This window comes from Dunckerocampus dactyliophorus, chromosome 17, assembly GCF_027744805.1.
Source record: "Dunckerocampus dactyliophorus isolate RoL2022-P2 chromosome 17, RoL_Ddac_1.1, whole genome shotgun sequence".
Lineage (NCBI taxonomy): Eukaryota > Metazoa > Chordata > Actinopteri > Syngnathiformes > Syngnathidae > Dunckerocampus > Dunckerocampus dactyliophorus.
The window spans coordinates 18,465,588-18,492,131 of NC_072835.1; the positions used below are offsets into that span (position 1 = coordinate 18,465,588).

General features: G+C 43.0%; 3 protein-coding genes across 5 annotated transcripts in view; 2 read left to right on the forward strand and 1 right to left on the reverse strand.

Moving 5' to 3' along the window:
• plpp1a (phospholipid phosphatase 1a) overlaps nucleotides 1-1,051 on the forward strand; it is a 16,200-nt gene extending 15,149 nt beyond the window's left edge. Inside the window, exon 6 of one of the 2 annotated variants that reach the window (XM_054756347.1) lies at nucleotides 275-1,051. In XM_054756347.1, coding sequence (XP_054612322.1) covers nucleotides 275-394 — 120 coding nt within the window. In that variant the 3' untranslated portion in view covers nucleotides 395-1,051. The remainder of the gene's footprint in view (nucleotides 1-274) is intronic. The other variant, XM_054756346.1, reaches the window with a different exon arrangement.
• mtrex (Mtr4 exosome RNA helicase) lies at nucleotides 910-18,996 on the reverse strand. Of its 2 annotated transcripts, none has more exons than XM_054756339.1 (27): nucleotides 18,553-18,996; nucleotides 14,221-14,358; nucleotides 14,035-14,101; nucleotides 13,894-13,956; nucleotides 12,508-12,620; nucleotides 12,247-12,421; nucleotides 11,077-11,167; nucleotides 10,875-10,999; nucleotides 10,646-10,744; nucleotides 9,839-9,956; nucleotides 9,621-9,752; nucleotides 8,547-8,626; nucleotides 8,323-8,433; nucleotides 8,139-8,240; nucleotides 6,404-6,529; nucleotides 5,928-6,078; nucleotides 5,687-5,859; nucleotides 5,536-5,604; nucleotides 5,326-5,451; nucleotides 5,093-5,203; nucleotides 4,812-5,000; nucleotides 3,828-3,991; nucleotides 3,654-3,759; nucleotides 2,262-2,318; nucleotides 1,818-1,980; nucleotides 1,629-1,733; nucleotides 910-1,270 (listed from the first exon to the last, which is right to left on the reverse strand). In XM_054756339.1, exons 3-27 carry the CDS (start codon nucleotides 14,086-14,088, stop codon nucleotides 1,218-1,220), a joined length of 2,856 nt encoding a protein of 951 aa, XP_054612314.1. In that variant the 5' UTR covers nucleotides 14,089-14,101; nucleotides 14,221-14,358; nucleotides 18,553-18,996; the 3' UTR covers nucleotides 910-1,217. The 2 variants fall into 2 exon arrangements, with proteins under 2 accessions (XP_054612314.1, XP_054612312.1); XM_054756337.1 differs by lacking the exon at nucleotides 18,553-18,996 and adding an exon at nucleotides 14,611-14,755.
• dhx29 (DEAH (Asp-Glu-Ala-His) box polypeptide 29) overlaps nucleotides 14,741-26,544 on the forward strand; it is a 12,861-nt gene continuing 1,057 nt past the window's right edge. The window contains exons 1-25 of the mRNA XM_054756336.1: nucleotides 14,741-15,065; nucleotides 15,430-15,503; nucleotides 15,576-15,689; nucleotides 15,790-15,919; nucleotides 16,002-16,144; nucleotides 16,220-16,363; nucleotides 17,142-17,268; nucleotides 17,338-17,499; nucleotides 17,575-17,743; nucleotides 17,831-17,951; nucleotides 18,523-18,906; nucleotides 20,223-20,492; nucleotides 20,633-20,776; nucleotides 20,849-21,025; nucleotides 21,100-21,240; nucleotides 21,312-21,456; nucleotides 22,514-22,634; nucleotides 22,720-22,804; nucleotides 22,885-22,973; nucleotides 23,633-23,761; nucleotides 23,848-23,923; nucleotides 25,454-25,678; nucleotides 25,747-25,883; nucleotides 25,957-26,047; nucleotides 26,216-26,512. Coding sequence (XP_054612311.1) covers nucleotides 14,888-15,065; nucleotides 15,430-15,503; nucleotides 15,576-15,689; nucleotides 15,790-15,919; nucleotides 16,002-16,144; nucleotides 16,220-16,363; nucleotides 17,142-17,268; nucleotides 17,338-17,499; nucleotides 17,575-17,743; nucleotides 17,831-17,951; nucleotides 18,523-18,906; nucleotides 20,223-20,492; nucleotides 20,633-20,776; nucleotides 20,849-21,025; nucleotides 21,100-21,240; nucleotides 21,312-21,456; nucleotides 22,514-22,634; nucleotides 22,720-22,804; nucleotides 22,885-22,973; nucleotides 23,633-23,761; nucleotides 23,848-23,923; nucleotides 25,454-25,678; nucleotides 25,747-25,883; nucleotides 25,957-26,047; nucleotides 26,216-26,512 — 3,873 coding nt within the window. The 5' untranslated portion in view covers nucleotides 14,741-14,887. The remainder of the gene's footprint in view (nucleotides 15,066-15,429; nucleotides 15,504-15,575; nucleotides 15,690-15,789; nucleotides 15,920-16,001; nucleotides 16,145-16,219; nucleotides 16,364-17,141; nucleotides 17,269-17,337; nucleotides 17,500-17,574; nucleotides 17,744-17,830; nucleotides 17,952-18,522; nucleotides 18,907-20,222; nucleotides 20,493-20,632; nucleotides 20,777-20,848; nucleotides 21,026-21,099; nucleotides 21,241-21,311; nucleotides 21,457-22,513; nucleotides 22,635-22,719; nucleotides 22,805-22,884; nucleotides 22,974-23,632; nucleotides 23,762-23,847; nucleotides 23,924-25,453; nucleotides 25,679-25,746; nucleotides 25,884-25,956; nucleotides 26,048-26,215; nucleotides 26,513-26,544) is intronic.

Here is a 26,544-nt window from a genome sequence, read left to right on the forward strand (position 1 = left end):
CATTTTTAGACAGTGGAACCTCCTTAAAGTGCTGCAATCACATGGGATTTCGGCAAATCCCCTGGGACTATCGCTATGTGTACCATATGGAATCTGCACAATTCAATTTAGAGCTTATTTAATCCAGTCATTGCTCAGTCTTTGAGTCACTGTTCTTCCAGTCATTGGTCAGTCTTTTAGTCAATCTGAGTCACTGTTTATACATTGGTCAGTCTTTCAGTCACAGTTCTTGCAAAATTTGACTCCTCAAATCCTCCATTTGTGTCCCCTGCAGGTCTTCTGTGTGTCCGACTTTTTCAAGCAGCCTCTGGACTCCCGCAAGGAGGAGGACATCGCCCACACCAGTCTCCAGGAGACACCCACAAACAGAAACCACTTTGAGAGTCCCAACTAAAGCCAAAGGAGCAGGAGCGAAAGAACCAGACTCTGCTCACCTGGGATGGTAGTTCTCCAGCTTTGTCATCGCCTGCATGCAGAGCGTGTTTTGTTTTTTTTGTAAATGGCTAAGGACATGAGGATGGCAAGCATTTTAGCGTGAATCTACTGAGTCAGTGGGAAGGAAGATTGTACTGCATGCACCCACTGGAGAGCAGGACGAGACCACTACTTGGGATGGGTGGGGGGTGGGCGGGGGGAGGTTTGAACCTGTGAATGTAAGCCTGCTTTGTGCATTTCTTTACTGGGAGCCAAGCTGCTTCAAGCTCCCTCACTGAGGTTCACTTTGAGGTCAACTACTGCGTGTCCATTAAAGGGCTAATTTAAAGAATGTCCCACGTAAAGATGCTCCTCTTTGGCGATGAAGACAGAATCGACAGGTTTGTTTGCATCCTGTGATGCCTTCTTCACATAATTGCTATTGCTGCTGCCGCGTTTCCCCAAAAATGTTAATATAAACACACCACCACTATGTATGTTTGTCTCATCTGTATGTCGGCTGTTTAGCATACAGACTTTTATTGAAAAAGTTAAATATGTACAAATGTCTAAAACAAGAAAGAAAAAAAGGAAAAATAAAGCCATTTCACTTAACACTAACAAAACGTGTCATTTTTCTTTAAGATTGAAAATAAAAATGTACAAATGGCTGAAAGAAATTGCTGATAGTGACGCTTTCAAACTTTAAAATGAGGCCATGGTCCAAAGGTCAGGTGATGATCTATATTCACGACAACTGGGTCAATTCAAGCCGTGATGGTTCATGGTGTCTGTTCCAAGCATTACAAGTAGAGACTAGCAGCAAAGACGATGTCCCTCTTGATCTTGGTTATTCCTGCAGGGAGATAAAAGCACATCATTAATGTTAGTAGCGCAAGTGCAGCCTGTGGCTATCAGTAAACAAACTTTGACGTTTCATAATCACACTGACAGATTGCTGCTTGTATAACCGCAAATAAAAAGGCACTTATGTAACCAGCAGATGATAACACGGCTTCAGTGGTACGACTGTATTGATAAAAGCAGCAGTTCACGTGCACAATATTAAATAGTCTGAGAGGACCCACAACAGTGACTTGGCATTTCCCATGTCCCAAGGTGGAGGATATCATAACTGGCGAGAGGCACAAACGCATTACAATTACTGATGGCATTGAAACAGTGGCCAACGAACATCTGTGTTGTTTCCTTACCTTCGGCAAACTTGTTCTCCAGCTCCGTGTTGCCAATAGCTTTGGCGGCAGAGCACATTTGTCTAAGTACCTCCTCCAGGCGGCGCATGCAGCGAATTATACTTCCTGTAGGAGGTGACAAAAACAATTGTCTTTCAAGGCAAGATTCATACAGTGCGTTTGTGGGACATTTCGTAACTACACTGTCACCTTCAAAGACGTCGGTCATCTTGCAGATCTGCGCAAAGGTGGCGCCGTTGGCCCACGCATACACCACGTCCATGAGGTGAGGCTTGAACTGGCCCAGGTACGTGTCCTCGTCCACCTCCAGCTTGGCGTCCGCAGACACCTTGGCGATGCGCTTGGCACACTCCTGAACAGCAGCAGCAGACAACACGTTTTAGTGTATTCGCCCTCTGCTGCTAGTGATGGGTACTACATACAGATGTCCTCATGTTGCTTTGCTGCTGTTGCTAGGGAACCTGCAGCCCATGGGCCATATAAAGGCCACCATGCTATTTTAAACAAACCACACAATAACTTTTGGAAGAAGAACAAGAAGAAAAAAATTATCATTTGTTATTTTGGCGCATCTTATTTGCTCATAAATGCCGTTGCCTTCGGCAAAAGCTTCCTGACCACCCAAAGGCTTACCTGCATTTGCCTGAGGGGCGCGGCCAGTTGTTCTGTCAATTTTGGCAACTCATTAGCCTGTAAGGGGAGGAAAAAAACATTGAAGCATCTACACATTCAAAAAACACTTAAGTAGAAGGAAAGTTGGGGATCATTAATAACTGGCAGGAGTGACTGACTGCTTGGCAGTAAGACTACATTGCATGCATTTATTCATGTGCCTGTGAGTGCGCAAGCGCATTGCAGGCTGGGTTATTTAGTGTCTATGACTATTATGCAAAGTGGCGGTTATAATTAATAACTGGCGGGTGGTGTGACGACATATGGCACGCTTATCCTGCATGTGCAATGCTCATCCATCAGCAAGCCTGCTGTGGATTGTCTCAAGTGTTTCATTGTCATTAATAACTGGCAGGAGGAGAGAGAGTATTTCAGATGAGATATTAAGGGAGCAGTTAACTGGCGGGATGAACGGTTCCATGAATCATATGACACGTTGAATGTGTGCAGGCGTACCGCGGCTTTTTAATTTGCGGATTATTTCAAGACATTTGATTTATTTCTATTATGCAAGTAAGTGGTTATCAATGATAACCGGTGGACAGAGTGACCACAGTCACACGAGATCCAAGTTGTGCGTGCACATGTGTCAATGTACAAGTCCACTTTCCCTCTGGGTTATTTGGAGTCTCTTATTTCTGTCATGCAAGGTGGCAGCGATCGCTTTAATAATGAGATGTCTAGAAGGCGTGCGTGCAGGGGCTCGACTGAGCCCTTTTACTTTGTGGATTATTTCAAGCCTTTGTAATTATTTCTGTCATGCAACATAGTGGTTATCATATATAACTGGTGGGCGGAGTGATCATAATTATACGCAAGCTTAAGTTGTGTGCACATGAGCGAGCCTACTTTGGACGTTCACTTCCTGGATTATTTTCAGTCTATTTTTATCGTGCATTAATAACCGGTGGGACTATAAATCATAATGCGCATGCATTCACCTGTGCCTGAGTGAGACTACTGTGGACTATTCTGAGGCGGTTATCAATAATAACTGGTAGCGGTCACATGAATAAAAGTTGACACTGCTCACATGTGAGGGGCCAGGAAAGTGTACCACACAAGATAACGCTAGTTAAACACATTCAATTAGCCTTCAGTGTCCTCAAGCCTGCAATGACTAGCTTGTGTGCTGCTAATCTCATTTTGCTGCACCATACAGATAAGAGAATGATGATAAAATATATTCATAAGCAGAAACAAACAATGCAGCTATTATTTTTACAACCTGAACATGGCTCTTAAGCCATAAAAATGAATTGTTGAGCCTCATCAGCAACACGTAACTTTGACACCACATTTACATTCTAAAATAACAAAGTAACTTTTTTTTTTTAAGTTTTGCGTTCATACGTTCTCCTGGAAGACGAAGCAGGACAGCAGCGCGGTGGCTTGTTCCACTGTTAGGTCGTTGAAGAGGCCGTTGAACACCATCTCTGTCAGCAGGAGCTCGTCAGCGCTGGGCATGAAAACAAATTGTCAATAAATAAATAAAAAACCATCACTCATCAGCGTACGCGTTCTGACCTGCTGATTTCGCACGCAACTCGCCCCTTCATCTCGATGACGTCGGACGGGCTGGCGAAGCCGAGGCGCCGCAGCACTCGCTTCCTGCACTTGAGTTTGTCCATCTGCAGGACGGTCCGAGCTTTCTTTAGCTCACGCTTGGCCGTGCGCACGTCTGCAGCCATCTGAAGCACAAAGCACATACGGTACACCCAAATTACGTCACGCTGTACACAGAACACATCAAGGACACACACCAGGAATTAACACATTAAATACAATAATAAAATGAAACAGTAATACCTACTTAAAAACTGTCCAGGCATAGTCTGGAAAGAACCTCCCAGATTCACAGAATCCATGACCCCCTCTAGCATTCAATCATCTTTATCCATATAATATTGGTGGGCGTTTCTCCCATCTCTGAGCTTTTTACGATGTTCATGTTCACTTGCGTGCTGATGGTTTTCCTTTTCTTTGTCGCACTGCCGCTTAGGAGACGTAATTAAGTGTAAAAAGTGAACTAATAAGCGTGTTTACGGGTCTAAATTAAGTTTGATAAATGTATAATTTATGGGCGACCATTTGTTACCATGATATTATCATAACAGAATGTTGCAAACTGAGGACCACCTGCATTGAACTGTCCTGTAGATTTTCATATACAAATAAGGACCAAAATATAAATACAGTAGACATTTACAATTTTAATGTTGGTAAATATGTACATCATATACACACACGTGATATATATATTTCTTTTTAATGTGGCCCCTCCCGGTCCTTGTATAGCAAGCCTGGTGAGGCTTCCTGTCTTTGTGTGAAAAGGTGACAAGCAGTCTGGTCCGGAAGAGACAAATAAAGGTCGACCATTATCAACGGAATGGGAACCAATGTGACTTGTGGGGAAATAAATGTCAGCAAAGGACAATTTTTAGATCCACACTCACTCATAAATGTGACCTTTGTCTTAAAAAAAACAAAAAACAAAAAAGCTCATCTCACCACAGCTTTCTTCTCACAGAGAGTGTAGACGGCTTCCAGGTTGGGGTCGCTGTGCAGTGGGTGAGAGTACATGCGGTGCTCAAAGGCCTCCACTTTCTGAATGACCTTCTTCAAACTCGGGTCTTTGATGCCCATGTCGTCGATGGGGTCAAGGAGAGGCACGCCGTCTGGGAAACGCTTCTGCACCTCCTGGCATGTTTGGAACAGACAGCATAAAGTGTGGAGAATAAAAACAAACCAGCGACCACGTGTTTCGACTAGAGTCCTAATGTCCTCCATACCTGAATGGACTTGAGCATCAACTGCCGGTTGTCGAAAGGTCTCAGGTCTTTGGGGATGTAAAGACGGACTGAACTGATAGACGTGAGCAGGTGCAGCATCACTGGGACCACCTGGCATACAAGCATCATTCATCAATTCCTTTGTTATTATGTATTGAAACTTCACTTAAGGCATTCAAGTATGTAATAGAATCCATTTTAAAGCCATAAATGAAGATTTCTATTGGCAGTACCTGCATCTCTCCAACCTCGCCTGGAGTGGCGGGTTTGGCCGCCTCAGTGGCCGCCTCCTTGACGCTGTCCTTACTGCAGTGCAGCAACGCCTCCACCACGAAGAGCGGCTCAGAGTCGGTGCTGATCTGCACAAGAGGAAGATTACGTGAAGACAGTGACGGTAATGGTGACTTCACATGCACGAGAAAACAATCCGGCGGAGGACTCACCTTCACGTTGGACTTCTTGCAAAAGTTAACGACCACCCCCCAGCCAAAGTCGGCATCTTCATTTTGTACCTTTGCATGGAGCGGAGAGTAAAGTTAGCCGTGAGCTGGTGTTTTAGTAGTTTTAGGTGGAGGAGGAGGTGTGACGTTCTACCTTGATGAGTCTCCCTGGCTGCAAGAAGGGCAAACAGTATTTAGGCTTGTGGATGAATTCTTGAATCTCTTTGCCCAGTTTGGCCAGCTGCTGGCGGATTTTGAAGTAGGTGACCACGCTCTCTTCGTTGGGGATCTCGATGGTGTGGTACTCCTTCTCCAGCGTCTTTATTCCTGCACAGAACATGAGTGTTTGCAGCTTCCTACACTTCTTCTCGATGAAGAACACAGCAGGAGCTCACTTTCCACGACGCCCGGCAGCGCTCGGTAGTGTTGGAACTGGTAGAAAGATTTCTCCAGCATGTACTCTGGGTTGATCTCTTCCACACGCAGCAGGTTGAGCACCATGTTGTAGGTGAGGTGGAAGGCGCTGTTTAGAGGATCTGCTGAGCCCTGCGTGACAAAAATGGATTCGATTTTATAGCGCTTTTCAAGGCACCCACAGTGCTTCACAATGAAGTGAAGCCATTATTCATTCACTCCAGTCACACACTGGTGGTGGTAATCTACATCTGTAGCCACAGCTGCCCTGGGGTAGTCTGACAGAAACATGGCTGCCAATTCGCACCAATGGCCTCTCTGACCACCACCAAACTGGCTCACCATGGAGACATTTATAAAAGTCTTCATCTGCTTAGCAAATATTCCACAATGCTTCTCAAAGGTAATCACCCAGGCAGCTGACGTCAAACAAGTGGACGTCACACCGCCGTGTTACCTTGAGGAGCTGTTTGCCCACAGACGGGCTCATCTTTTCGTCCACCATGAAGATAACGATGCCTCGGTCATCCATTCCTCTCCTGCCCGCACGCCCAGACATCTGGATGTACTCGCCTGAGGTAATCTGGAGCATGTGCACACACAAAATACACACGTAAAGTGAAGGAAGCAGTCTTTCTTCTTGTAACTCGGTCACTTAGTATCATGCAAAAAACGTTCTATAAAACTTAGTAGAGTGGTGTTGCAACAGCAAAGGAATCTGATATTTATTTTTACTTAACAGTTACAGTCCGCTTGCATTGAGTCCAAGTGGAGCAGTCCAACCCGACCCGGAAAACTGAGCTGTATTTTTATTTTATTTTTTTTAAGTTTTTATGTGGTAGTTGACGCCCACTATATGGCACAGTGCCGCCACCTACTGAGGTGGAACCGTTGCCTGGCACAAAAGTTTTTCAATCAAATCAACTCTTTCTATGTCAAGTCATTGCCAAAAAAAAAAATTAAATACACCAATTCCTGCTGCATTAGTGAGATAAGTTGTCACACATGTGACACAAGCGTGCAGACAAGATCAGATGTTTAATGGAGCCGTCTCAGGGAAAGACGTTAAGTTAGGTCTTTGTGTTGCAGAGATCTGTTCCTCTCAGGCATGTGATGGATACGCTCGGGATGAGAAACGGCGTGTGTGTTTGTGTGTGCATGAGGAATGAGACAGCGCATGTGTTAATGTGAGTGCCTGCGTGGAGCTTTGGCACTGTTTACAGCACCAGATGTTCCTGATGAGCTTCTTGGAAGACAGATCTTGTCTCTATTCCATTCTCTTCAAGTGTGTGAGTGTGTGCGCACATGCACGCACGCGCGCACGTGAGAGAGAACCTTTACAAACACGTGGCTCTGTATGCGAGGACTGCAGCCATTCACGACCTTATAAAGGCCTCAGAGCCACACACTGTGCGCACTTTCAAAGAGGCTGCAGCATACCAAATATGTATGTGTCACAAAAGTGACTACACCCCTCACTTTTTTTTTTTTTTTTTTACCATTTCTATATCTTCTCAAGGAACAAAATAGAAATGAAGCTTGGATATAAGTTAGTGCTTGCTATTTAGCACTGCCTTAATCCTCTTGGGCATGGAATTCACCAGAGCTGCACAGCTTGTTACTGGAACCCTCGTCCACTCCCAAATGATGACATCACACCTTGAACTCCTCCACCTTCCTTCCACTTGAGGATACCCCACTGGTGATCAATTGGGTTCAGGTCTGGAGGAGACTGACTTGGCCACTCCATAACCTTCCTCAACAAGGCACTTGTCATCTTGGGAAAACTGTTTCCCCAAGGGAGGGTTCTCTGCTTCACAATGCCACAATATATGATGGGATTCATCTTTTCCTTCAATGAACTGCAGCTTCAAGTGCCAGCAGCACTCATGCAGCCCACCATGACACAAACAACCCCATGACTGCTAGCAACAGTTTTCTTGCTCACTTGTGCGCTTTAAGTTTCAATTCTATAGTAATGTCCACTGTCTTAAGATAAAATGGTGGCTGAAATGTGACTTTTGAGATATACTGTACATGTTTACAATTGAATATATGATGAGAGGAAACATTCATGGTCTTGTATGAATTAATGTTCTGACCGCCTTCTGACTGTAAATTGTCAGTCTTGTGCAGTGTTTTAAATTTGTTTGACTTAGCATGTGGTGTTGTGTTTGTGTGTGTGTGCTTACAAAACGGTGATTCTTTCCGTCAAACTTGCGGGCACTGGTGAAGAGCACAGTGCGCGCTGGCATGTTGATGCCCATGGCGAACGTCTCTGTGGCAAACAGGGCCTGGGAATGAAGAGACAATGGCGTTTCAGTCTCCGCATTATGAGTAGTTATGCACAAATGTTGCTGGTGATAATGTCGTTACCTTGAGCAGGCCTTCGGAGAAGAGAATTTCAATGGTTTCCTTTAGAATGGGCAGCAGGCCTCCGTGGTGGATTCCGATCCCTCTCTTCAACAGCGGCAGCACGTGCTCCACCTAACGAACATCAGAACGCTATTTTGGTATTTTCTTAGACAATCATCTACATCTACATCCGGGCACCAGAAACTATTGCAGGACACCACTGTATGATTCAAAAACATTTTAACCTGGGGAAGCTTCTTGTCTTCGTCTGACAGGCAGTCCACTGCGTTGTTGAACACTTCTTCCACCAGTCGCTTCTCTTCATCTGCAACAACACGTTTTTAAAATATGTTACTTAGCAATTCATTTCCAATGTGCACAAGTGAAAGAACAAGTGGCTGAAATGGCTGAATTTATTTATTTTTTTTTTAAACACAGCCTGACCACCAGTGTTTAGCTTTTGTAACAAACCTCTGCATGTCTGGTCCCTAGTGCAATAAAAAGACCCAATAAAAGTCCATCCATTAAACAAAAGTGAAAAAAATGGGCGTGCAAAATACTTTGTGTAGGACTAATCATTTGAAAAAAACCACATCAAACCTTTTCAGCCACCTGACACACCAGCATCGCTATGACTCCCGCGGCTTGTTCCTATCGCCGTCGCGTTTGAAAAGTGCAAATAGTCAGAAGAGACAACCCGAGGGCTAAAGCCATGTGTGATTTCATCCTGAAAATGGCACTGATGACCATCCCTTAACCATCGTTGAACATCTATTAAAAATGTCACTTTCGTTTTTTTTCCACGGGAAACTGCATGGATTTGGACCCCCCCCCGCCCCAAATAAAAAAAAAATGTATGTTGTGTCTTGGTTAAACAATTTTCAAAGAAAAAAAAAAAAAGGAAAAAAAAAAAGAGCATGACACCGTGTTAAATGATATTTGTCCATCCTACACATGAAAACATCCCAAGTTTTGGGTTGGAATTGATCCATTGCTAAAACTTGCTTATTTTGGCTTATGTTTTTTGTTCCCACAGCATCATAAAAAGGAAACCACACCAGAGATAAGAAACAATCTTTGGGAGAACGCATCATTATTTGTGTATTATAATACAGTTCAAGACTTTGGCAGAGTTGTCTACGAGGGTCCAGGGACACCACGGGAAAATATTTCCCACGCAAGGACTTTTACGATCAGCCTCATGAGACTCAGTAGCACAGTATGATTATAAAAAATATATATTATTTCAATTTCATCACATTGGATGTAATGTTTGTTTAGTATGGTGGTGGTGTAATACTACACCCAAGGGAACGCACCCTTGTTGAAGTCCAGTTTGGCCACCTGCAGAGCGTAGGCCTCACATTCTTTCTTACTGAAGCTGAAAATGATGACGGGCTGGAAGTTTCTCTCCATGATCATCTTCACTATCTTGAAAACACTGGAAGGACCTGTGGATACCACAGTCGTTTAAATCACTGCATTCAGATTGTGCTGTTTTGACCCCGCAAAGTATAACACACACACACACACACACCTTTTGTTCCCCCTTTGCGTCCTTTCGGGTCCCACTTGCCCCCCGCATTGTTCCCGGAATCCCCGGTGTCTCTTAAAACTTGCATGGCTGTGTTGAAGTTGTCTTCCCGGAAGTCTCCCTGTGGGGACGCAAAAGTGACTGCATGAATCTGAACAACATCTGATGGTGCAGTGGTTAGGAATGTGGCCTTTCACACCAAAAGCTATTAATCTAGATTCCTTCAGTATGCATCCTTCAGGGGATTGAATGAACAGTGTCCCCCTGCCTCCCAAGTATTTCTGCATGAGGTCAGAAAGAAAGAAATCGTGTAGTAATTAAATAAGTTAGTGTGTATAAATTAAAGAAAAATAGTAAATATTATAGAATAGAATTTTAAAAAACGTGAAAAAAAATCGGGGTGCAGGAAACAACAAAATAAACATTTAATAAGAAATAAATTATGGTAAAAGTAATAAGAAAATTGACTAAGAAAAAAATGGTAAATTACACAATCATGAATTTGTATTTTTTTTTTTTGTAAGTGCATGTAAAGCATTTAACAAGTGTAAAATGTGTGTAAAATGTGTAGACACAAAATGATTCCATAAAATACATATAATTCTGTTTTTTAATTTTAAAAAATGCATACAGTCTAAAAAATTTATTATATATGTTCACTGCTGTGATGGGTTAAAGGGGTTTATAGATTTTGTAAAAAAATAAAAAATAATAATAATAATTCCAATTCTTGATGTGTAAAGTGTGTCTTAAAACGTGGAGCTAATGTAATCACTATGCATACTGTACGTGAGCTGTGTCTGTCCTTACGTTTTCATCCACCACCAAGTGGAGTCCATCGCCCCCTGCTGGAAATATATAGTGTTGCAGCGGGGTTGGACGGTAGTCTGTGTAGATCACATGGCATGGCTGCAAGAAAGGGGGGGGGAGAGTCACACATTTGTTAGGCGGAGCTCATTAAAAGGCAATAGATAATGGCCTCACACTACATTGTGGATCATTTAAAATAAATGCATCAAAACAGCGTAAAAAGTATAACCTGCTTGTGAAGGTGGCATATCCACTCTGCAAACTGTCTGGCGTTGGGGATGGTGGCCGACAGGAAGACGTAATGCACGTTGTCAGGGAGCAGAATGATGGTCTCCTCCCACACAACGCCACGCTCTGAAGTATACATGGAAGGGTGCTCGCACAAAGCTTACAAAAACACACAAGATTAATTAAAGTGTTCTTTCACTTACCTGCGTCTCTCATGTAATGGATCTCGTCAAAGACGACCCAAGCCACTTCCCTCATGATCTCTGAGCCGCGGTACAGCATGCTCCTCAGGATCTGGGTGTTTAAAACAAAAATAAATCAGCATAACACAACTACACAACTACATTTATTATGCAATTTTTAAAAACTACATATTTTTCCCATGGCTTTCTTACACGATGACCATAGAACAGAAACTTACTGAAATAGTGGTACACATGTTTCTGTCCTGGCAGCTCAGTAAAATATGGCAAAAGCAACAATTGTAAGTCATTCAATACCAAAGACGTATTTATACGTTTTTATAAACCTCAACGCCCAATCCCAAAGACTATATGACTTTTAGGTTTTTTTGCATAAAGCAAAAAGAGGTGATGACGCAACTGCACACAAAAAAATTTCACTTCTACAGCAGTTTTAAGCCATAAAAAGTGCATGTGATAAGAGGTCCGCATGGATCATTTGCCTGTAAAAACACTCAACAGCAAGGAGGAAGTGGAAGAGCTTGGAGTGTACCGTGCAGAAGGTTACGCGTTGTAGGGAAATTTGAACGCATGCACGTGCACACACAGTATGTGTATGGGCGCATTGTAGGGAAATTTGAACGCAAGTGCACACACTGGGTATATGTATGAGCGCATTGTAGGAAAATTTGAACATATGTACACACACGCGCGCGTGCACACAGTTTAGTTCCAAATGTGAAAATTGCAAATAGTTCACAGTGTTATATTCGTGAATTGTTATTTTGATGTAAAACCACCCTTTTTTGTGTGTATAGTTGTTTAGATATTTGAGCTGTGACAAAAGCAAAAAAATAGTGTCAAAGCAAAAGTTATGCTTGAAATGTATCTTCACAAAAAGCTGTTTTTCTCCCATTTCTTGTCAGGAACTGATATTTTCCTGAAACTGACCGATATTCTACTGCTGATTACTACAGAACGGAAAAAGGTAGAAACTAACTTTTTTTCCTGATGAAAGACGAGAGCCTAATCTTTCTTTCGGTGGGTTCCATGTTTATATAGCCATAGAACACAATATTCTGTGTGCCTTGAAAGATCAGTCAAGATCGTCTAAAATGGACGGTACTGAAGGGGTTGTCTTTTGAAAAATGGCTGGGATTGAATGAGTTAACCTTGAACACGGTAACACACCTCTGTTGTCATGACGAGACAGGAGGCGGTGGGGTTGATGGTAACGTCACCAGTCATCAATCCCACATCTTGGAACTCTTCGTACATCTCTCTGTACTTCTGGTTAGACAGAGCCTTGATGGGGCTGGTGAAGATCACTCGCTGCTTCTCTCGGAGGGCAAGTGCAATGGCGTACCTACAAGAGCAGAGGTTAAGTCATTAAAAGAGCTTTTTCCCCCAGTTAAAAAAATGTGGTAATTTAAGAGAAGTTGAGATCCTCACTCTGCACAGACGGTCTTTCCGGCTGAGGTGTGGGCAGAGACGAGCACAGACTGGTTGTTGTCGATGCACAAGATGGCCTCGCGCTGGAACGGGTCCAGAATGAAAGGGTAGTCCTGCAAGACCAGAAAATACGCTTGTAAGAATGCAGTGAAACCGCAAAAGGTATGCAATTTGTAATTTTAACCAAATTTGGGGGGGAAGAAACATGCCTCTAAAATTTGAGTCTCCACAATGCATGATGCAGAAGTCCGCAGTTTAGCGAGCATCGAAAAGATTAACTGTGCAATTTGCTTTTTTTTCGGCTTGACAAATTAAAAAAAATATATATACAAAGTAGGTGAAGTAAGCGGACTCACGTTCAAACCAGTAAGACAGCATCGTCAGACTTAATCAAATTAAAAAGTGGTTTTCCTTCTATATCTATAATTTGTAAAAGGAAGATTTAACTGTAGTTTACGACTCAAACAAGGTTGGATTTGACAAACTGAACGTGTAGTTTCATCCTAACCAAATATGACACTACTATTAGCCAAAACATTAAAAAAAGCACCCAGTCAGAAGTAAAAACAGTGACTCAGAGTGGTTTGCTGGCCAAAGGGGGCCGGTGTCTTTGGCGATGGGAGTGGGCCCCGGGCCTTTCTTTGCAGCTGGCTTTAGGGCAGCTTCTTTGGCAGCGTGAGCGTCTTGGTGGGCTTGCCGGGCTCAATCTGCTCAATGCTGGCGGGGTTTGGTGTGTTAAGGGTTGATTTTTTTTTTCTCTCTCGTTGCGAACTACTTGCGGAGCGTTTGGTGTGACTAGAGGGCGAGGTGTCAGAGGCAGAGGGGAGGTCGCACACGATCGGCGCCTTGTGTGTTAAAAACGCGTGTTTACAGAAGTCACATGTAGGAGAAAAGGAACACTTCATTTGCCCACCTCTTGCATCCTACAGCACAGTACAAGTGGCCTCGCCTCATTGGAGCGTATTTTTAAATGATCTCTTATCGGAGCTATTTTTTACTGTTATCGGATTTAGGGGTACGGAGTCATAATTTCTCATACTGCGCCAATATTTATCGTGTACCCCTAGTTTTATACTGCATCACTAATACATTTAAACCACCACAAATAGATTTGGCGCTATCTGATGTCACGCACCGCAACTCGGCTCCGAATTCCGTTAAAAGTGAAAGACAGGAAGTGTTTCTTGCGTCATGCATTTAGTTGGTGAAGACTTTGACCGTAACGGTGGTTTTACACCATTTAAAGACCTGTCAACATGAGTTGAAACAGAACATTTGTGTGGCTGCATCATATTGCTGCGCCTGCTGCCTCCAAAGACGGCGGAAAAGCGGTTGTGGACTTCTGAAACAACTGAAAATGAAACAAAGAGTTAATCAACAGTATACCTTGGCCGCCTTCCCTACTCGAGATTTGAGAGGTTTGTATTCATCACCGGAAGGCAGAGCGACCTGTTAGGAAAATACATTTCTTTTAATAACATTGCACAGCTTGGTCAAGTAAACAAACATTCAAATTGCTTTACTCACCTCGTGTGAGCAGCCTTCCACCGTCTCAATTTGCTCCACTTTGACTTGGGGCATAAACTCTGCAAGGCTGATGTAAACAATGCACATTATGAATACTACAATTTGATGATGTATTACAGCTAAGTCATGCTTAGTTTCATGGCAACATTTTGACAGTATATGCGCTCATGAGTACAATATGCATACTTTATGTCATTAGCAGAGACGGTGTCAAGGCGAGGCTTCTTCCCCAAGCACAGCTCCTCTCCTCCGTCACTGTCCTGCTCCCTCTTGGGCTTTGTGGCCTGGCGAACATCGCTGTCGTTATTTTGACCTACCGCTTTCCTAAATTAGACAGACAAAAACACACATTTAGCTTGTTTTCCACTTTAATATCAAAGAAGTTTAACCCGTAGTTGTGCTGAAGCTGAATAAAAAATAACTATGGTATAAAAATGACGTCTCACTATTAGCTAGCTAGTTTGCTGACGTTACAGCACACGTGAAGCTAGCTTGAGGAGTTGCCTCACCCCCTCGCTATAAAAAAACCCGGAAATTATCGAATTAAAATATTCAAACACAGAGTTTGGAATGTACCCTGTCACTAGAGCAGTCGAAGCCGGTAGCTTTTTACTCGAAGTGGGCTGCTGTTCGTCGTCAAACACGCTGAACAGACCGTCTCCGAAAGGGTCCGCCATGATTATTGTAGGCACGTTTCCCCACAATGCAACGCGAGTTTGATACCGTCACCTACGGTGGCCGTGTGGCTCAAATACGTCTCCAAACTCCACGACGGGAAAGACGAGGTGACGCAAAGAGTAGCGTGGTGTCTGCTCACTGACGCATAAAGTGTAGTTTTTTAAAGGGTATATGAATGGGTGGGAAGAAGAAGAAATCATCGGCGGGGGCTGCTGCTCCAGTGGCTCCCGGAGGAGCTGCGGCAGCGGGCCGTGCTGGTGCTCCTTCAGCCGGGAACAGCACGACAGAGGAGGCGAAGAAGCAAGCAACGAGCGGCAAGCTGAGCAAAGCAGCCAAAGACAGCAAATCGAAAGGTGATATTAAACACCTTCCTGCACATTATAGGCAATATATCATAATTTTATCCTTAAACATGTTTCTAGATTGCCTAATACATCAAAACAACGATACACTAACCAGTCACAACATTAGGTACACTTGACCGATCTGATACTAACCACTATTATACATTCTTTACAAAAATGAGTTTAACAAAGTGTTTATTCTTGTAGCTGTAGTTTCCGTCAAAGCATTACAAGCAGCTGTCCTTAAGATGCAGTGCAATCCGACACCACAGCTAGCTCCAATTTACATTTCCATAACATATCTGTACAATATAATGTACACAAATACCGGTTTCAAATGGCGTGATGGAGTGTTTGTTTGGGATCCTTGCAGCTCCAAAGACCTACAGTCTTGCCAACACTGCCCAGGTGGACACAGGCGGCATCTCGGATAAATCAATCCTAAAAGTGAGTCATAACTGAATTAGATTACTACCAATGTACTGTTATTAAGAGATGGTGGTGGTGTTTCTTCCACAGGTTGCTATCCAAGCAGACTTGGAGAAGAAGATCATCAAGTTGATAAATGACTTCCGGCAGGAGGATGGGGACAAAGGGCCTGTTTCGGGCAGACTCACCAACAAGAAGCTTTTGGTGAGGGTCAACACAGGACTGTAAATGTACCTACTTGTAAATGACTTGAATGAAAGGTTTCATTTGTTTCTACACACGAATGTCTGTTTTGTGCGTGCAGGATCTGTACACGGCTTTGCAGAAGTTTGACTTCAAGAGGGAGCACATCGAGGAGGCCATGAAGAGCAGCGTGCTCTACGGTGGCGATCTCCACTCTGCTCTTGATTGGCTCTGCCTTAACCTTAACGATGGTAACGACAAATGTTTTATATGTCATCCCTTGCCTTTGCAAATTGGTCCTTTTCACGCGTTTCATTTGTGTTTAATCTGCAGACGAGTTGCCTGAAGGTTTCAGCCAGCAGATGCAGGAGGAGAACCAGAGGAGTAGGCCCAGGTTCCATCCTCCTACCCAGCAGCAGACCCCCACAGCCCCAAGCCAGGCTACGCCTAAAGCGCCCTCCGGAGACAACACCAAGGTTTGAGTGTGAATGTGCAGACAGTCGTGCCCTGTCACACATCCAGACGTTTACATTATGTGTTGTGTTTTCCAGGACTCAGTCAAGGATGAAGATGCACGCATGAAGGATTGGATCTTAAGGTATGCTGAGCAGAGCAGTGAGGAAGAGGAGGATGAGGAGGATGAAGGCGGGAAGATGTCACGGCGCAATCCAGAATTGGAAGAAAAATTTGACCCGGTAAGCAAAGTTAAGAGTGGTACAAAGCTGTTATCATTGGAGTTTTACATTATCAAAATAGCAAAAATATAAATTAACATAAATATATCATATGCTTCTGTGCTGGCTGTGCCACAATTTTCTTTTTGTGTATAATAAAGCTTATTTTGTACCTTATTCGCATGTTAAATGTTAATGTTTATCTGTAAATTATGACTGTATTCTGGTAAAAATGTTTCCCCCTGTAATTAACATGACCTTTTGTTGTTAAATTACTACTTTATTCTGGTCATCTCTTTTTTTTTGGTAATATTATGACTATATTCTACCATAATTAACTTAATTTTACCACTTTAGTCTGTTAATTTTAATTCTTATGACTATTAAAGTAAAATCTTTTTTACCCTTAACATCACCTTTGTCCTTAATTTACTACTTGATTCTGGTTAAAAAGATCCTTAGATATTATAACTTTGCTGCAATTAACATGACCTACAGTATGTGTCATTAAATTACTGAGTTATTCTGATGCAATAGCTTTTTTTAATGACAATTATTTCAGTAAAATTGCATCATTTCTAATATGATGTTTGTGATACGACATTATTTTGTTTCCATTGTATTACAACTTTGGTCCTCATATTTATTTTTTTTGGTAATATTTTGACTTTATTCTCATCATTGTTATCTATTATTGTTTTTTTTGTATGAAGAAGTCACAATTATATTTTTAAATCACTTTACATATCGGAGGACTGATTTTAATTGAACTTAATTAAATGTTGATATTGTTTCGTAGAATGACAGGTATTTGATCCTGACGGCTCAATTGTACGACGCTAAAGAAATGGCGATGGCCGCCAAGACCAAAGGAGACAAGGCGGGTCAACGGACGGCACAAGACCGAATACGTGTCATACAGCAAGGTTCTTGTTTTTTACTGTTGTATTTTTTTTTATTCATGCGTTAGAGCCTCCTGTGTTCTCTGTTAACAGAAATGAAGCAACTAGAGTCGCACCCTGTGTTCAATCCGGCCGTAAAAGTGGTGGAGTTGTCCCAGAAAGACAAGAAGACATTGCCTGTGAACGAGGACAAAGAAGAACTTGGCTTCAGCTTGTTTGAACGGGCCGAAAAAGAACCCCCAGCAGAAAAGAAAGGTTCATTTATAAACAAAAACGACACATTCTGGTGTCAGTACAACAGTGACGTTGTGCCTCCATTTCCCCTTCCAGTTGTGAAGAAAAACGAGCCGAAGGACATTCGTAATTTTGACTACACGGCGCGCAGTTGGACCGGCAAGTCCCCCAAACAGTTTCTCATTGACTGGGTGCGAAAAAATCTCCCCAAAAGCCCCGCGCCTGCTTTCCACAAGGTGGCTGCAGGCAGATACTGGAGGTGCAAGTAAGTGCTGCTGTGTCTCTGCACAAAAAGTGCACACATACAGTACATGTCATTGATGGTCATACATCTTTTTTTTTTTTAATATAGGGTGCGTGTTCAGAGGCCAGATGATGTCCTGGAAGTCTGTCCGACCATCCTAACAGAGGACAGCATGCAGGCTCAACATTTGGGAGCAACGTTGGCGCTCTACAACCTGGTTAAAGGACAGGTAGCACTTGCAGGCAACCAGACGATGGTGCTTAGCTCCATCAAGTCTGTGTGAATTTCCTGTTTTTGATCAGTGTTCTTCCAGTGATGTTTCTACTCACTTATGATAAATCACGCTTTGATTACCTCTTAAAAGTCATTACTGTAGTTTAATCTGCGTCCTTTTTTTCCTGGATTAACATTTTCAATACCAAAGATGTATTTATACGTTTTTATAATCCCGAATGCCTGATTCCAACAACATGGTTGTAATAGTTTTGTGATGAAAATACATGAAGAACACACTTGGACACACGCTGTATTGTATACTAAATGGAAAATGTACGTAAAAGTTTGTCTTAAATTTACGACGTTAACAGGCAAAAAACAAGCTAACCTGGGTTTACGCTAACCGAGGTTCCACTGTACAGTAATTTCATTTTAATAAGATTTTGCCATATTTTTTCATCGAATACTGTCGTACCAAATTGTTTACATTACAAAGTTTAGCTTGCAGTTAAAAGGAGGTCAATTTTGGCAACTTTTCCTTTTAGCTTCGCAACCTAATTCGAGCATAATCCTCTCATCCTCAGTCAGTGCACCAGCTCCTCCCACCAACCTACAGGGACGTGTGGCTGGAGTGGAGGGACGGCGAGCAGCAGCAACAGGAAGAGAGCCGCACCGCCGCTAACAAGCCCCGGGATCAGTTCATCGCCCGACTCCTGACCCGCCTCAAGCAGCAGCAGAACCGAGAGCGGGGATCAAATGGATCAGATGGCCACGCCGGGCTTAGCGGAGCTGCGGAGGAAGAACCCGAGGAGTCTTGGGAGAACCTGGCTGGTCTTGACATCGCTGAAAAAGGAGGATGGGGAGAGGTTGAGGGTAGAGGAGGCAGGAAGGAAAAGGAAGGAGCGCTGGAGACGGCCAGAGAGCTCCTTATGAAGATGAGGAAGTCCCCACTGGCACAGAAATTACAGGTAGTACACTCATTTACCTTCTTGGATGGAAGCATATTCAGTGGTGTGAAAAAGTGTTCGCCCCCTTCCTGATTTCTTTTTTTTTTTGCATGTTTGTCACACTTAAATGTTTTAGATAATTAAACAAATGTAAATATTAAATCAGTGGCAACACAACTGAACACAAAATCCAGTTTTTAAATGAAACTTATTAAGGGAGAAAAAAAATCAATTTACACCCCTGTCAAAACACAACTGAGATTAATTGAGGTCTATCAGTCTAGAAAAGGTTATAAAGCCTTTTCTAAAGCTTTGGGACTCCAGCGAACCACAGTGAGAGCCATTATCCACAAATGGCGAAAACATGGAACAGTGGTGAGGCTTCCCAACACCAAGAGTGCAACGACAACTCATCCAAGAGGTCACAAAAGACCCCACAACAACATCCAAAGAACTCCAGGCCTCACTTACCTCAGTTAAGGTCAGTGTTCATGACTCCACCATAAGAAAGACACTGGGCAAAAACGGCCTGCATGGTAGAGTTCCATGATGAAAACCACTGTTGAACAAAAATAACATTAAGGCTCATCTAAATATCTTGATGATCCCAAGACCTTTTGGGAAAATACTCAATAGGCCCATTACATCTGGCGTAAAAGTAACGCCGCATTTCAGAAAAAGAACATCATACCAACAGTAAAATGTATTGGTGGTAGTGTGATGGTCTGGGGCTGTTTTGCTGCTTCAGGACGTGGGAGACTTGCTGTGGTAAATGGAGCCATGAATTGTGCCGTCTACAAAAAAATCCTGAAGAAGAATGTCCAGCCATCTGTTGGTGACCTCAAACTGAAAATGAAGACTTTGGAGTGGCCTAGTCAAGTCCTGACCTGAATCCTTTTGAGATGCTCTGGCATGGCCTTAAAAAGGCGCTTCATACTCGAAAACACTCCAATGTGGCTGAATTACAACAATTCTGCAAAGATGAGTGCGCCAAAATTCCTTCAGAGTGCTGTAAGAGACTCATTGCATCAAGTTATCACAAATGCTTGATTCCAGTTGTTGCTTCTAAGGGTGGTCCAGCCATTTATTAGGTTTAGGGGGCAATCGCTTTTTCAGTCAGGGCCATGTAAATTTGGATTTTTTTCTCCCTTAATAAAAAGTTTAATTTAAAAATGGCATTTTGTGTTCAGTTGTGTTGTCATTGACTAATATTAAAATTTGTCTGATGTGAAACATTTAATTGTGACAAACATGCAAAAAAATAAGAAATCAGGAAGCGGGAAAACACTTTTTCACACCACTGTATGACATTAATAACCTGTGTGTGTCCTCTCAAGGCGGATCGAGAGCAGCTTCCCGTCTTCCAGCACCGCCACCGCGTCCTGGAGGCCCTGCAACGCCACCGTGTGGTGGTGGTGGCGGGCGAGACGGGCAGCGGGAAGAGCACGCAGATCCCTCAGTTCCTCCTGGAGGAGCTGCTGCTCGGGCCGTCGGAGGCGGTACAGCCCTGCAACATCGTGGTGACGCAGCCCCGACGGATATCCGCCATGAGTCTGGCCTGCAGGGTCAGCCAGGAGCTGGGATGCGAGGAAGGACCGGGGTCGAAGGTGAAATCTTTTTTTGTGAACTAGTCATTTTAAATGTACAGTGGTTAGCTTGTTTTTACACTTGTATAGCAGTGAGGAAGGTAAAAACTTGGCTTTTACAGCTAAAAGGTAATGTGTAATATTTTTTTGTCATGTGTCAGTCGTCGCTGTGTGGCTACCAGATCAGGATGGAGAACCAGTCGGGGGAATGGACCCGCTTGTTGTACTGCACCACTGGAGTTCTTCTTCGGAAACTCCAGCACGACAAACACCTCAATTCCTTGACCCACATCATTGTAGATGAGGTACTTTTAAAATAGGCCACCATTAGAACTTTCCAGCCCCCTCCCAATTATCCCTTTTCACTGTCGTCGCAGGTGCATGAGCGCAGCGTCCAGTCCGACTTCCTGCTGACCATCCTGAAAGACGTCGTTTTGAGGAGATCAGACCTGCGGCTTATACTGATGAGCGCCACGGTGGACTGCGACAAGTTCTCCAGCTACTTCAACCGCTGCCCCGTCGTCAGCATTCCGGGGCGCACCTTCCCAGTGGAGGTGATCTCGGACAACGTCGCTCATGCTAAAAATGTCAGGTCACTGTGAGATACTCAAACTCGTGTGGCTTCCAGGTGTTCCATTTAGAGGATATAGTGGAGGAGACCGGATACATTCTGGACAAGGACTCGGAATACTGCCAGCGAATCCTGGAAGAAGAAGAGGAAGTTAGCGTCACCGTCACCCAAAAAGGTGGAAAGACGTTACAGCACCAGGTAATGTTCACCATCAGCAACTCCTCTTCTTTATAATTACAAGTATTCATCTCCCGGATTGTGATTTTTAGGAGGTGATCATAAGGGACTCGTCTCCAGGATGGGATCTGGGTCCCGACCTGGACCACTTCAGCAGCAGGACTCGCCAGGTGTTGCAGTACATGAACCCGAACAAGATCAACATGGACCTGCTGGTTGAGCTCATCGACTACCTCGGTATGCTAATTAAAGGCCATGAAACACTCACTGGCCACAGTATTAGGTACATATGGGCAGTGTTTCTATTTTTGTATTTCAGTGTCATCTATTTGTGGCTGTGGTTGGTTCTCGACTTTGAAATTTGATTAGGACTATAAATGAACTTTATTTTGTCGCTGATTTTTTTTTTTTTTTTCAGTGACTCAAACAAATCAGAGCCGCCTGTGCATGATTTTCGATGGGGGAGTGGCCCGCAGCATCACTAGCATGCTTTCATGCTAGTCTTCAAAAGTCTCTTCACTAGATTTGTCACTAGTCGCCTTTTTTAAAAAGAATACGGTGGTGCCTTGGTTAACGTCATTAACCCGTTCCTGAAGGTCAGACTCAAACCAAAACGGACTCTAACCAAAGCAAATTTTCCCAAATGAAATAATGTAAAAAATAAATTTTAGAGAGAATAATTAGTTTACCATGCAGAAAATAATGCTACTTAAAAATTACGAATTTATTGTTGATGCAGAAGATTGAGCAGTTGCTCTCCATAAAAAAGGACGGTGAGTCAGCAGCGTGTAGGATGCTTTGTTTGGGCACTTGATTTTGTAGAAGAATACAGTTTGTACAATATTGTACAAAAACTGAGACAGTATATGAAAACCGAGATGAAATTTTGGCAAACATTTTCAATGAAAACCGAATCATACGAAAGCTTGTTTTGACTGTATGTGATTCATTTGTGGCAGGCCACCAAAATTAAATGGATGAATGAGAAACACTGCATGTACATTATAGCACAAGAGCCGTGTCTAAAATTTGTCTGAGTGTTAATTAAAATGAAAAATCTGGATTTTGGCTGCATATCTTGATATTCTTTTTAATTTCCTATTGTATAATGCATGAATCTTAATGGTCAAAGTCAAGTGTGTCATCATTTTGGTTTGGTACTATATAGTAGATATTTTATTTATTTAGCTATATTGGAAAACATAAAAAATAGTTTTGAGTCTGATGCAACTAAGCATTATTATCTTTGTAAAGGCAGAATGTGTAGAATATTTTGCTTTGTGTGATCTGCTAGATAAATCCCCACAATTTGCACAACTGGATGGCGCTGTTCTTGTGTTCCTGCCCGGTCTGGCTCACATCCAGCAGAGCTATGACCTGCTGTCGTCAGACAAGAGGTTCAGGGACAAAAACAGGTGATGTAAGCACACAAATGTAGCATGCTCGCATCCAAAATACACACCATATTTACTGTAACTCGGTGTGGTCTGGTACTTGAAGGTACAGGATCGTCGCTCTCCACTCGACGCTGTCATCCAAGGAGCAGGCAACGGCCTTCACAGTGCCCCCGTCTGGCGTCAGGAAGGTACTGCTAATGGTGAATAAGACAACGAACATGAGGAAAGTATAGAGGAAATCATAGCTATCTTTTTTTCTTTCTTTTAGATTGTGTTGTCGACTAACATTGCTGAGACGGGCGTGACTATTCCCGATGTTGTTTTTGTCATCGACACAGGAAAAACTAAGGAAAACAAGTGAGGGACACACGCACTTATACTATAATAGTACTAGAATAATAGGGTTGCAATACTTGGCTACAACCTGCAGAGGCACTGTTGATTCAATCTCAATATAAGAGACTGACGATACAACACTGGCATGGAAACAGAAGTTTAGAACATTCAGAGAGATTCTCCCATCCCATTAAAAGTCATCAGAAAATGTCGTCAAATGCCAATCTAATTGTAAACAGTTAAGTTGTTTTTTTTTTATAGTGACTTGGATAGCGCAATTTGCAGGGCAAAAACGGTGTTCCAGCTATGAACCCAGCACTTGGTGCTGTCTCGCATGTCAATATACTCAACATTTTCCAGCAGGAAGATGCTTTGACAAGACGTGATGTTTTTTAACTGCACGTTTTGTAAGTTCTACATATTGTACTGTCGGCCTGTAATATTTAAAACAAAATTTAAAATGTGTTTAATAACTGTGAGAGGCATATTGTAGGAATTAAAAATAAATTATTAGTGCATTCTACGGGTGAGTCCATTATTGCAGCCCCCAGTGAGTAGCGGGGCTCTACTGTACTACAACAGCTACTTCTACTAATAAAATTATTATTCAAAAATAATTATATAACAATAAGATTTCTTATTAAAATTATTCCATAATTCTGACAACTGTGATTTTTCAGGTACCATGAAAGCAGCCAGATGAGCTCCCTGGTGGAAACCTTTGTGTCCAAAGCCAGCGCCCTCCAGAGGCAGGGAAGAGCAGGACGGGTCTGCAACGGCTTCTGCTTCAGGCTCTATCCAAAATACAGGTAAATAAATATGAGACTACCGTGGAACGGATTAGTTGCATTATAACGAGAAATCTTTCTGAATGTTTGGGTGGTGTGTGCCTCAGGTTTGATGCTTTCATGGACTACTCCATTCCGGAGATACTTCGGGTCCCCCTGGAGGAGCTCTGTCTTCATATAATGGTAATATTATAGAAAGGATGACCTCATATGAAAACAAAGTACACTTTACTAAGAAGAGAGGAAGTGGTCATCTCGGAACTTCATCTGCTACTGATAAGACAGTGGACAGTAGCATCCAACCAGTCACCACCACATACAAAAGACATAATACTGTAGTCATATTTGGACATATTAGAAATAAGTGTCTTGGCTTTTTAACCTATACATTTCCATTAACTTGCCTCCTGGACGCCTCCCTGATGAGGTGTTCATGGCGTGCCCAGCTGGGAGAAGGCCCCGAGGCAGACTTATAGGACACGCTGGAGGGATAATGTCTCACAGCTGGCCTTGGAATGCCTTGGTGGAGGAAAATGATGGATGGATGGAATTCCGTTAACTTATAGGAAAATAGTTTCAAAACTTGATTCTGCTTCCAGCCAATTATCAAAAAAAATGATATTGAAAATAAGTACATAAGTACACAGATTCTAATTGACTCGCATATACAGGTATTCCACTTCAATGTAATTATCATAAAGTACTGTACAGTCACGGAAAAAATGATCCATTTTAATGCCTGGTACGACTAAAGGTACATTTGTTTAGACAAATATAATAACAAATATAGCTCAGAAGAGTTTGATATCTAGCAACGTCCATGGTTTTCTTGATAACCAAAATCACTTAAGTTCTTACATCAATAGCTATGGCATTGTACTGCCATTTTTGTTGTCATCGTTATATTTGTCCAAACAAAGGTACCTTTTAGTTGTGTCAGGCATTAAAATGAACAAGAAACTGAAGCAACAAGGGTGGTGTGATCATTTTTTTCCATGACTGCATATCAAATTTTAATGATCAACATATTTAATTTTACTTCTCAAAATCTAACAGAATCTGGTTGACTTGCAAGTTGTTCTCATTTCAAAAATGTTTTCCCCCATACGTAATGTCAAATGAGTTCACTCAAACCAGGGTCAAACTGTTACCATCAGTGAAACCTGGGTTAGCTGTTGAAGCAACTTTTGTCGCATTTTAACATTTTTAACTGTCATACACTGTCATTCACTCATTTTCGATGCTGCTTAATCCACATTAGGGTCACAGGGATATGCTGGAGCCTTTGCCGGGAGGCGGGGTAAACTCTGGACTGGTCGCCAGCCGATCGCAGGGGACATATAGACATACAACCATTCACATTCACACCTATGGACAATTTAGAGTTGCTAATTAACCTGTCATACAAGTGTAAAAATAATGAAATAAGTTCCTGTTCTATGGTTATCATCACACTTTTTCCTCTTTTCCATCAGTAATACCCTTCTGTAGTAAAGTTTAAAAAAAAAAAAAAAATTCGGCATCTTTTAGATGCTCACTTAACAGTGCTCACTGAACATGATGTATGATGATGGTTTGGACCTCCACGTTTTCTTTCAAATTGTTCAACTTTTGAGGTGTTTGGACGTAATATTATGACCAAACAGTAAGTCAAATGTCCTTAATCTGGACCTTGTCTGAGATGTTGCACACTTGTGTCTCATCACTGCTTAGAAATGCGAGTACGGCTCCCCAGAAGACTTCCTGAGTCGTGCCCTGGATGCTCCTCAGCCTCAGTCAGTCAGCAATGCCGTCAACCTGCTGAGGAAGATCGGCGCCTGTCAGCCCAGCAGTCACCTTCTCACCCCTCTGGGGCAACATCTGGCCAATCTGCCCGTCAACGTCAAGATCGGCAAGATGCTCATCTACGGCGCCATCTTCGGCTGCCTGGAGCCGATCGTACGTCATCTGTGATTAGACCTTATATTTGGTTGGTGATGTATGACGTTCTCACTGACGCGTTCCAGGCGACCATCGCAGCAGCCATCACAGAGAAGTCTCCATTCTCCACGCCCATGAACAGGAAGGAGGAAGCCAACCTGGCCAAAGCGGCACTGGCGTTAGCCAACTCTGATCACATGACCATATACAATGCATATCTAGGGTATGGACCTCTTTTCACAAACAAAGCCTTTGATTATTATAATGATTAACATGGCTTTTGTTCATTCTTTTAGATGGAAGAACTCCCAGAAGGAAGGACTTAAAGCGGAAATGTCCTTCTGCCGAAAACACTTCCTCAATCGCGCCGCTCTTGCAACTATAGAGGCAAGACATTTACTGCCTATTCTGCTATAAAATGTTATACAATACATGAAGAATAATTTTATAAAATATTTAATTTGAATCTAATCTCTTACTTGCAACAAAAATAAACCATTTGAATTAAAAAGAAATTGTATTTAACATGCATTCAGTAAAGCTTCTTTTCATCAGGATGTGAAGCATGACCTGATGAAGATGATGGAGCAGGCGGGCTTCTGCTCGTCCCGTAGGCCCGTCTCGCCGCGTGCCCTGCCCCCCGCCGCGTCCAAGCAGCTGGTGTCCGTGCTGGGGTCGGTCCTGACGGCCGGCCTGTATGACAGCGTGGCACGCATCCTCTGCACCACCTCCGTGGACGTTCTCGAGCGGCTGGCGTGCTCGGCGGAGACCCCGCAAGGCAAGGCCCAGGTGCATCCTTCGTCTGTGAACCGCAACCTGCAAACGCATGGATGGCTGCTCTACCAGGAGAAGGTTTGAGCACGTTCTCAACCTCATTCATTCTT